A 12,281-nucleotide genomic window follows, 5' to 3' on the forward strand; every position below is an offset into this window, starting at 1 on the left:
TGTTGGAAACTCTTCTGTTGGTTTAAAGCCATCAGGCAGTATTCCAAGAGTATGTCCCTTCTGATGTTTAAAAATATCACAACATTGGTGACTCTTTGTTTTTTGTTTTTTAATCTAAATCTTGGATTACATTAGTCCATTCTGGAGGGTGATGATATGCTGTAAAGAATTACTTTTGTGCAGAAACTTGATTGATGATACTTTTGAACTAGAGGCAAACTAAATTCAGCATGCTTGGAAACAGATGCAGCCCTAGTTCAAGCAACTGCTTTTGCCAAATAGGTTCCAGTCACAGAAATCAGCATCTGCCTTCAACTCATTTAGCTATTACTGTGTACATCTTTTGTGACAGGAGTTGAACTAGGTGCTCCTTCATTTTGTTAGCCTTGTCTGTCTACTGCACCATACGCATCAGATCAACATAGCTAACAGCAAAAGGATACAACAAAACTTGCATAATCTGTCAAGTTGAGAAAAGAAATCCCGATCTAACACCACAAATCTCCTGTTATTCATCAACCCACCAGCATTAATTGACGATGATAACATTGTAGTAATTCGCCCTTTGTACTGACAGGAGATTTTGAGGGCAATTGCAGTTTGAATGAACCTTTACTGATAATGTGGTTCATAAACATACTTTGCGAAGATGAATTTCCAGCTTGAATATCTCTTGCCCACTTTGTAAGTTACAAACACCATTCATGAATAAAAATACACTCAGAAGATAAAACTTGTCTCAGAATGAACCATGACATAGAAGATAAAAAACTGCAAAAGCTTCTGTTTAATTGCTGAAAGGCAAATGTATGTAGATAAAATATACAGCAATTAGTTAATGGTAACAAGCACGGTCCAGAAACACATAGAAAACAAGTAATCTTAGCTCAAAGCATACTAAATAGTAAATACAATCTAATCGGATTATATTACACAATTATAATTACACAAGGCTTTGTGTCAAATTATGAAACTAAACAAACAGATAAAATCTGCTCCAAGCCCAAGTTCCATGACCACCACATTTGCAATGCAGTGTTATTCCATTAAGGTATCAAAAGATATATATATATATATATATATCACTGCATTTTTGACAAATAAACATCCAAAGTTGATAGATTCAATACAAGAATCTTCTTTACAACCTACTCTACAACCTTTATTTTTGTATCCATCTGTAACATGCTTCAAAGAAGGTAGCAGACCAAATAAATTCTACAGATTCACAGATTTCACCAACGTTGCAATAAATAAGGATGATATTCCATTATGTTTTCTATTCTTCAAGAAGCGACAATATATTCATCAAATTTGTTGGCTTTGGCTTAATTGGAATGCTAAACTGCAGTCAACTTTATGCTTTGCATTTCTTGTTCCAGATCTTTCACCTTCTCAGGCATGCCTGCCTTTAAAGAGCCTTCCATCATGTTAGTAAAAGCTACCCAATCACGTGTGCAGCCTCTATCCTTCATTTCTTTAAATGCCCTCTCCATTTCAGGGAAATTTTGAGACCTTTGGCAGGCATCAATTACTGAATTGAAAAAAGTTGCATCAAGTATAATGTTGGAATTCTCAGCATATTGCACAATATTTATGATTTGTTTGAAGACTCCTGCTTTAGCATATGCATTAATAAGAGCAATGAAAGTTGTAGAATCTGGCTTGACACCCTCCAATCTCATTTGATTGAAAACAAACTCTATCAGCTCAATTTCACCTGCTCCTCCAAATGCATCAATGACAGTATTATAGGTTTTAGTTGTCCATGAGAGAGAAGATTTCTGCATATACTCCATGACAGCAGCCATTTTATCATACAAACATTCTTTAGCATAAGAACCAATTAGTATTTCAAATGTCCATATATCAGGCTGAATCCCCATGCTTTGAAATATCTTGTACCGTTTTTCCATTATCTCAATCTCTCCTCTATAACCAAAGGCCTTTAGAATGGCATTCATCGTCCATTCATCCGGCTTACAAGTATCATCCGTTAACATATGCGAAAGAACATTTTCCATTTCTTCAAACATGCCTGCTTTTCCATATCCATCTATAAGTATATTTTTTGTTACAGTGCTAGGCATGATTCCATGGCTTTGCATTTCTTTGAGTAAACTGTCAACATGTTTAAACATAGAAGCTTCAAAACAATACTTTATAAGTGTACTGTATGTAAAGACATCAGGTTGGCATTCAGAAATGCTTTTCATTTCGTCCAGAGTAGCAAATGCCTTGTCAAGAAGACCACTTCTGCTATAAGCAGAAATGAGAGCAGTGTAGACTTCAGCATCTAGTTGACATCCTTCTTCCTTCATCATTTGGAAAAGTGAATGAGCTTGATCTGGTTGCCCGCACCTGCCAAGCAAGACTATAAGCTTTCTGTATGTATTTAGGTTTGGCTCATACCATGACTGTTCACGTAGCATTCCGAAAAACTGCCAGTACCAAAAGGACAAAATGGATAACTAATCAGCATGAAAATAGTTAGATAATTAAGATCACAAGCAACACCAAATAAATGGAATGTTCAAAAAAAAAAATTGAAGCTAATCTACTGAATCTCAACTATATCATATAAGACACCACGTCATGAATAATTTATTTGCATATGAAATTACCGTCATAAAGAGACATTGGTAACTGCTACAGGGACATCACTTTGAAATTGGGTAGACTAGTATATATGAAGAAGGGCATGGCTATGCCTATGTCACATTCAAATACATACACTTTCTGAAACTGGGATCCCTGTCTCTGAATCCAAATTCTCTGGTTACCATGAAAAATTGCCGCCTGTCAAATTGCCTACAGGTGTTGTAATTTATAACCCTTGATTGAGGCCATGTTTATATTGCTGTCAACAATATATATGCTGTTACATGAATTGTCTAAATCTGATTTACTTTACTGCTTGTACGGCGATTTTATTACGATTTATGATAAAGAAATGAAATACAATAATACCTGATAAGATAATATTCAGACTTCCCATCACAATGTTGTTATTGAACCTGAATAGAGATCTTTTCCTCTAAAATAAGTGTTCCTTGCAATATTGCATGATCTGTGTGTACTTGATTTTTTATTTGATATGATGAAGCTAAGGGCACAAACACTTGCACTTGCTTATTAAATCTATCTAAGTTCAAACCCTGATAACTAGGGAAGCTCCCTAAGCTAACACAACAGATCACAACCCATAGTGCATCCTATCACAATGGTCACATTCAAAATCGATGATGTCCTTGCAACATAGGAAACTCTCCTACTGCAGACAAGAAGAGGGCACAATGCTCTCTAATAAATCAATCTCTCCTTTCTTAAGTGAAAACTCAAAGGACACCATGTATGACAATAGGTAAGACAGTTGTTGAGTTGAGGGCTATAGGTATGCCAATATGGAAGGACTATTAGATAAATTGTTTAAGTATTCATGAAATTAAACAAACGCTTAAACAAGCAAGCACCTAAAGCAACAATAGGATGGACAGCATACAAGAAAGCGGAGGAGAATCTGGTCCACCAGAGACTCTGGTGGCTAAGTTAGATAGACTTCTTCTTATGATGCAAGATACCCAGACTAGGCTCAAATACCTGGATAGGGGGCAGAGGGTCAAAATGAAAAAAAAATGAGGAACATGAATCTCAGTACAGAAACAACTTTAGCAGACAAGAACACACTTATCAAAGTGAACATAGGGGAGAACAATCCCATACTCACACTAGAAAGGAAAAACATGTAACCAGTGTCATTACGGATAACATGAAAAAGGTCAAGCCACCTAAGTATCACACTTCAATATCAGTAGATGCTGTCGAAGCATGGCTAACTGAAATGGAGAAATATTTTGAGATCCATGATTATACAGAAAACATGAAAGCAATTTGGGAGCCTGCTAACTAACGGGAGAAGCTATTGGTTGGTGGAAAAACAAGAAGGCCGACTTAGGCCTAAGGTCAGCTGATGTAACCTGGGATAGCTTTGTGGAAGTATTTAGGCAGAGATGGCTGCCACAGCTCTTCTTTGAGCAAAAGCTAACAAATTTCCAAGATCTGAGACAAAGGGAACTCTCCATAAATGAATATTGGGAGAAGTTTACTCAGTTACTTAAATATGTACCCCAATTCCAGACTGATGAAAATTACCGGATTAGAAAGTTCATCATAGGTCTCAACAGCCATATAGGAGGATCAGTAGATGTCTTGGCACCACCCACAATGGACGAAGCCTATTAGAAGGCTGTCAGACAAGAGCAAAAGCTCAAAAAAGATGACTCCGTCACAGACAAAAACAAGGAGGTCAAATGGTCTCAGTCCTCCCAAACTTTCCAAATGAAGGGAGATAGGTATGAATCTAACAGTAAGCGTGGTAAGGGGTTCAAGGGAAGTTGTCAGGAATCCAGAGGGGATTGAAAAGTGTTCAATAACTCTAGAAAGGATAGTGAGGCAACTAACAGAGGGACAAAGAAGAGAGGACCTCCTAAGGGTGTTATGCATGTGGAGGTGAACACTACACTAACCAGTGCCCAACGAAAACTCAAGGAGGCAGCAACAGAGAAACCCTCTGCCACCTCAGCAGGCAACATTCCAACAGAGGATACAATGCAGCGATAGATAACCGGCAAGCAGAGTATTAGTTCACTCCAATCCAGACTCCAGGTATGCTCTATGGGAACCCCATAACAGTGCTTATAGATACAGGAGCCACAGAAAATTTTATTTCTCCTAGAATATTGAGTAAATTTTTTGAAGAGTTGGTTTCATGGCTAAATCATGGACTGTAGAATATGCAAACTAGTCAACAGCTCAGGTAGGCAGTGTCTATTTGAGGCTACAGTTGAGCTTCCTAGCTTCACAACAGAAGTTGACCTATACGTAGCACCTTAGGCACATAAGATATCATCCTAGGAATGAACTGGTTAGGAAAGCACCAAGCTAGGATTGGCTATTATGATAAAATAGTAGAGTGCTTAGGTGACCTAGGGAACAAGGTGTTCTTGCAAGGCACCCAACATGAGGTCAAATTGCGGCAACTCTCTACTATCCAATTGAAACAAAGCGAAAGAAAAGGTTGCCAAATATTTGCAGTTAAAATGGAAGAATTACACGAAGTCAATGAAAACAGATTCCACGATGATAGAATGACTTATGAGACAAGTTATCCAAGTGGAATAGACACTAGGGAGGGAGGAAGACCAGAGGAATCTTTTGAAGATAGATATCCCTTTATTTGGATTTATCGAGATGTGTTTCTTGAAGAACTACCCGAGTTACCACCCAAGAGAGTTTTTGATTTCTCTATTGAGTTAGTGCCAGGAGCAGCGCCAGTATCAAAAGCACCTTACAGAATGACAACTATTGAACTCATGGAGTTGAAAGCACGATTACAAGAATTACTAAATAAAGGATTGAATAGAACCAGTGTATCACCATGGGGGGCACCAGTAATATTTGTTAAGAAGGATGGTACCCTTCGCCTTTGCATTGTTTACATGATGTTGAATAAATTAACCATCAGAAACAAGTACCCCTTGCCACGCATTGATGATCTATTCGATCAAATGTGCAGAGTCATGGTATTTTCCAAAATAGATCTAAAATATAGGTATCATCAGTTGAAGCTTAGAGACAAGGATATTCACAAAACGGCCTTTTAGAACTCGCTATGGACATTACGAGTTCACTGTGTTACCATTTGGGCTTACCAATGCCACAGCCGCATTCATGAACCTAATGAATAGCGTGTTCCAAGATTGCCTTGACAAGTTTGTGCTAGTATTCTTAGATGATATTTTGATATACTCTCGGAATGAAAAAGAGCGCCTCCAGCACTTGCAAACAGTCCTACAACTCTTGCGAGAGCACAAATTGTAAGAAAAGTTGTCCAGATGCACTTTCTTTCAGAAAGAGGTGCAGCTAGTGCATATCATCTCTGCTAAGGGTATAGTTGTAGATCTAGCTAAGATAAAGGCTATTTCAGAATGGCCAACCCCTAGAAATGTGCAAGAAGTAAGACACTTTATGGGCTTCGCAGGTTACTACAGGAAGTTCATAATGAACTTCTCACTCATAGCCTATCCCATAACTTCACTTCAAAGAAAAGGAAAAAGGTTTGAATGGACCGAAAGGTGTCAGAATGCTTTGAACTCCTCAAAGAGAAATTGACCACGACACCAATATTAAAAGTGCCAGATCCGAAGGGATGTTTTTTTTATCGTAACTGACGCATCCGGAGAAGGACTGGGTGGAGTTCTAATGCAGAATGGGCAAGTGATAGCATATGAGTCCTAAAAACTCAAGAACTATGAGCAGAATCACGTGCCGCATGATTTAGAACTCGCTACATTAGTGCACCCTTTATAGATGTGGCATCACTACCTTTTAGGGAAATCTTTTAAACTCCAATCTGATCATCAGGGGTTGAAATACATTCACTCAACCAAATTTGAATGTGTGACAGAGGAGATGGTTGGAATTAATTTCCGACAATGATTTCGAGATTAATTATATCAAAGGAAAGGAAAATCAAGTGGCAGATACTTTGAGTCGCCAACGCCATATAAATGCTATGACTACAATTCATACAGATTTCAAGAACTGAGTGCTTCAGCAGTTAGAGGGTGACAAATATTACCAGCAGGTAAAAGAAGCCCTTCAAGTTAATCCTCAAGACCCAAGATATGAGGGTTTCAAAATCGAATCTGATGGATTACTAAGGTATCAAGGCAGAATGTATGTGCCTGAATCCCTAGAACTAAGAAATCTAGTATGGAGGGAGGTGCACTCAGCACCATACTCAAGACACCCAAGAGTTACTAAACTCTTAGGCGACATTAAACCCCCATAATTTTGGAAGGGTATGAAAAAGGATGTTGCAAGATTTGTAGCCAGTTGTTTAGAATGTTAAAGGGTTAAGGCAGAGCACCAACACCTCGCAAGTTTGTTGCAGCCCAACGCCATGCCAAAATGGAAGTGGCAGATAATCAATATGGACTTCGTCCAAGGATTGCCCATGTCCGGAAACAAACATAATGCTATACTTGTAGTGGTTGATAGGCTTACTAAGGTAGCCCACTTTATACCAAGAAACCTAACAAATGGAGCACCCACTATACCATATAAATTTGTTTAAGAAATATTTAGACTACACGGAGTACTAAAAAAGATAATATCAGATAAGGATGCTAGAATGACATCCAAATTTTGGCAAACCCTGTTTGTAGCCTTAGGTACTGTTGTGACCATTTCACACATCGCCCCATTAGAATGGGGACCCCCTCTTTTTCGCTTTTGTTTTGCCTGTTCTTCTCTCTGCTTTTAGGGTTTTAAGTGAGTGAGCTGTCTGTCTGGGCTAGGGCTAAACCTTAGGGGTTTCTTCTGGGTGTTATTCAAGCTGAGTCCAGTCAAATTTTTAAAGTTGTTAAGCATCCTCCCTAGGATTGAGATTGTTGAATTAAGGTAAGCCTGTCAGGAGAGTTAGATAGGTCTCAGGTTAGGTCTAATCAGGGTTTTTAGGGTAAAAACCAAATTTTGACTAAATGTTAGCATTTTAAAGGTGAAATTGTGTGTTCTTGCCTAGGTAAGTTTTGATCAAATTTTGGAGGTAAGATGATGCCTGAAACAGAGAAATCGCTCCTGACCCTCTCTCAAGGCCCAGGGCGAAATTCATTCTAAGTGCAATTTCTTGTTTTGAGAAGGCTTGCTAACTGGTTCCTGGCCTTGAGAACGACCTAACTCTGCCTTGTGAAGTGATTGGAGACTTAAATTTTGGATGGATTAGCCAAAAAGGATAAGTTCGCTCCTGTCCCTTGCTGAGGGACCAGGGCAAAAATGTTATTTAAGGCATATTTGTCACTGACTTTTCTATTTTGTTTTGTGCAGGGTCTCCAGGTGAGATGATTGGACGTGACTTGATGCTTTTGAAGATTTGAAGGTATGAAAAATGGTGAATTTTGAAGGTTAAGGGAAAAATCGCTCCTGTCCCTTGCTGAGGGCCCAGGGCGAAATTTTGATTTCCCTCATCTGGCAGTGAAAGGGAATCAAGTGTCGAACATGAATGGAAAACAAGCGATTTTCTCCACCCGCCTGAAGGAGTTTTAGCTCGAGATGATGAAGGATTTTGTTGGAATCATCAAAATCGCTCCTGTCCCTCTCTAAGGGTCCAGGGCGAAAAAACTTATTGGAGTCATTCTGACCTTGTTTGGTCAAATTGAGACATCAAAGGCGTGGTGGAGGACAAAATGAGCATGATGAAGCATCCAAACTTGATTGGAGATAATGAAATGATGGAGTTTTGCCCAAGAAGGGTAATTTCGCTCCTGACCCTCTCTCAGGGTCCAGAGCGAAATTCTTTATATGCACATTTTTAGACTTTTCTTGGACATGAACTTTTAATCATAACGTGAAACAAGATGAAATCTTCCCTAGCAACGACATTTCATGATGAAAGGTGAAGCATTTTGGCCTAGAAGGCAAAATTCGCTCCTGACCCTCACTAAAGGTCCGGAGCTTGATTTTTCAAATTTGCACTATTCTTGCAGGATCAAAACGATTTTATGATGGAAAGAGATCAAGGCAAGTGTGTTTTTCCCATTGAATATAATTTGGACGATCAACAAGGAGGCAATCAACCCAAAAAACAAAAGGCGCCCCTATCCCTCACTGAAGGTCCGGAGCTAGATTCTAAAATTGCAAATTTCTTGCGAGGACAAAACAAGTTTTGTGATTGAAATGAATGGAGGAAAGCATGTTCTATCCGTTGAAGATAATTTGGAGGGCTAACAAAGGACGGATAAACTTGAATTTGCAAAATCGCTCCTATCCCTCACTGAAGGCCCAGGGCGAAAAACCTAATATCCAGCCTTTCTCTCCAAGTTTGGACAAATCTAAGCCAAGGCGCAAGTTTGAAACGATGTTTGAAGTACCTTGAGGTGGAATTGAGATGCTAAGATTACAAATTTTGATGACAATTTGCAAAGTCCATCCTGTCCCTCACCAAGGGTCCAGGGCGAAATTTCCAAGTGTGCCCACTTTCCTTGCATTTCGAGATAACTTTTTTGTTTCCAAGACTCAAAAGGGAGTGGAGAATGATGTTCTATGCCTTAAGGTAATTTGAGGATTGAGGTGATCAATAATTTGTGCAAAAGACTCAAGTTCGCTCCTGTCCCTCACTGAAGGTCCAAGGCGATTTTTACAAAACCAATAACTTCCCTCCAAGATTACGCTAAGGCAAGGTTGTGCAAGAGTGGAAAAGGTCTTCTAAAGCATGGTGAACAAAGATTTGACTTCAAAACTTGATAATCCTAGGCTAAAATGCAAAAGTCGCCCCTGTCCCTCACTGGAGGCCCAGAGCGAAAATCTTTGAAACACCTATTTTGCCTTGCAAAAAGCAAATTAAACGTACATAGAGATCATTGCTTACCCCACAAGGAGAGTTGGCAATTAAAGGACGAAGGATTAAGAGCAAAAGTGGAAAATCGCTCCTGACCCTCTCTAAGGGTCCAGGGCAAAAAAGTCCTAAATGCACTTTCCTCCTAGAGATCAAATGAAATTAAACTCAAAACTCCAATTAGAAATGCCATTTTAATGCCTAGATAAAGTCTTGGACAAGAAAAATGAGGAATGCAAGTCCTAAATTAAAAGTTAGCTCCTGACCCTTGCCAAGGGTCCAGGGCGAAGTTAGTGGCATTCTTTATTTTTTTACCATATTTGGGCGTTAATATCCTCCAAATCGCATTAGATGCCAAAATTGCTAACTTCGAAGTATTTGAAAAAATTAAATTAAATTGCCATTTAATAAAGACGCATTGGCATTTAATAAATTAATTTTGAGCCTCAAAAAATCGAATTTTTATTATAAAGGCATTTAAAATTAATTTTTTATTAAATTAAAATTAAAAATGAAGCACTTGAGGTCTTATTTTTATTTATTTTGCCAAGTCGGCCTCTCCTTTTTGCAATTTTATTTATTTTTTAAGCCTATTTTGCCAAGTCGGCCTCTCCTTTTTGCAATTTTATTTATTTTTTAAGCCTATTTTGCCAAGTCGGCCTAGGAGGGGCAAGGTGGTGAGCGCTCTATATATTGGAGGTGTGTTTTCTCATCATTCAAATCATTCACTCATTGCTTCAAGTGCGAATTTGGAGAGCAAGAAGGAAGTGCGAAATCTGGTCTATTTGGAGCGAATTTATCTCAAGTGTTGAAGACTAAGAGGAAGGGGAGTTGATTCTTGTGAAGACTAAAGGGAGGCACATTTTGTCCAAGGGGAGCTTTGATCTACATTTTTCCTAGCGAATTTCACCTATTTTTGCATCATTTTTTTTAGAGTTAGTACTCAAGTGGAGGTATGGTGTAATCACCTTGACATCATTGTTGAAGATTTGAATTTTGAACTTTTGTTTTGAAAATTCCACGTTTGGTGTAGTTAATTAGGAAATGATAACTCAAGATTTATCATGAAGTTTCCTAATTAATATCTTTTATCTTCCTTTTGAGTCTTCCTTGCTACTCTTCTAGATATTTTACTAATTATGAAATGTTGTGTAGGTGTCAAGATGGCGACTCCAAAGGCAGGAGCATCTACTAGTCGTCCAGCTCTCATGAAGGAAGATCAGAGGAATGAAGAATTGGAGACCAGGATCGTGTCCAAGTGGAGCAACATCGGAGATACCAACTTGGGAAACTTCAGTGTGAAGAAGTTTCGAGAGGTCCCTTACATTGGCAAGCCATCACCTGTCGCAAAGAGAATAATTGAAAGTGGCATCATCAAGGCGGCCGATTTCCCTCCAACGGTACAGTGCCATGAGCTGATGATCGAGTGTGCCCGCCATTATGAATCACAATCAAGATCGATCGTGTCCAAGGAAGGAAACACTTTGGCTTACCTGTCAGAGGAGGCTATAAGTGAAGCTTTCCATCTTCCAGAGCATAAAGATATGATTTATAAAAGCCTAGAAGGAGCCAGGTCAATGTATGAAGATGATCCCGACACTTGCTTGAGTATCATCAATAAGAATTGGTTGCTCAAGAGTCGTCCCCGCCTGAGCAAGATTCCCAACACACCACATAGGATCGACTTCCAAGAGGAGTACAGAGATTTGATAACTTTGCTCAATCGAGTTACAGGGGCTCCTCAAGCCTTCTACTTCGAGAAGTGGATGTTCTACTTCATCCAAGTGATAGTCCAAGGAAAAGGAACGATTCATTGGGCTAGAATTATTAGCCATTGCCTGGATGTGCAGTTGAGAAGACTAAAACCTACCAAATCATTCCACATGAGCTCATACGTCATATATGCCTTGATCAGGAGTTTCGAATATGTAGGGCTACCTCACAGAGGAGTGATCGAAAGAGGACCCGGAGAAGTGAGAGTTTGTGACTCTTATATTCATTTGCATCATCCTCCTAGAGGTGACTACAAGTTAGTCAATGACACCTTCACGATGAACATCACTAGGATATTGCAAGGTGGGATTCACAATCGACTATCTCTGGATGCACAAGAGCTTGTGAAGAGGTATGGTGCTTGGTTCATCCAGTTTCAAAAGTTTACATATATCAGAGTTCATGGGTGTCCTTCACCTCCCTACATGTTGCCAAGGTATCCGACAGACAGGATAGTACTACTTGAGGTGACCAGACAGTTGGCAGCTTATGCAAAGGCATTCAGACACAAGCATGGAAATGGAGTTCTCGTGCCCATCATATTGGGGAATTCAGTTGAGGTATGTCCTAATACTCAAGCCTCGGAAGATGCAGAGAAGGAGTTGGCCTTATATTCATTCACGTTCTTTGCCTCGAGGGAGAATTTCGATCCTCATGGTTATATGGAAGAGACAGCTGGCAAGAAGTACAGACACGAATTTCAGGTAGAGGATTTTTGGATGAATCTCTCAAGTGATTTAGAAGTGAAAAGGAAGATGCATTCCAGATTACCTTTAGATTTCATCAAGAAATGCAAAGTTTACAGAGTGGCCGATCAAGCTCAGGACAGTGGCAGACATCTCCAGTCATCCTATGACAGAGAAGACAAAGCAGTGAAGATAGATTGGAGCGAGCTTGAGATTTCGGACTTGAGAGCTTTGATGGCTCCAGTTTTGTCATGTACTCGCAGATGGGTGGATGTACAACATCAGAAGTTAAGAGAGCAGAACATACCGATGACTTTTACTTTGGAGGAAAGGCCAGAAGAAGGAGGAGCGAGCGTAAGTGAAGATAATTCTCATCCTAGAGGTGCAAAGAGGAAAGAAAGACCTGAGAAAAGGGAACCCTCCAAGAA

General features: G+C 39.3%; 1 protein-coding gene across 1 annotated transcript in view; it reads right to left on the reverse strand.

Annotated features, from left to right (window-relative positions):
* Positions 1-902: 902 nt before the first annotated feature.
* LOC131066313 (pentatricopeptide repeat-containing protein At3g06430, chloroplastic) overlaps positions 903-12,281 on the reverse strand; it is a 41,516-nt gene continuing 30,137 nt past the window's right edge. Inside the window, exon 2 of the mRNA XM_058001045.2 lies at positions 903-2,441. Within this exon, the coding sequence (XP_057857028.2) occupies positions 1,341-2,441 (1,101 nt within the window). The 3' untranslated portion in view covers positions 903-1,340. The remainder of the gene's footprint in view (positions 2,442-12,281) is intronic.

The sequence above is a fragment of the Cryptomeria japonica genome, chromosome 8, assembly GCF_030272615.1.
Source record: "Cryptomeria japonica chromosome 8, Sugi_1.0, whole genome shotgun sequence".
Taxonomy (NCBI): Eukaryota; Viridiplantae; Streptophyta; class Pinopsida; order Cupressales; family Cupressaceae; genus Cryptomeria; species Cryptomeria japonica.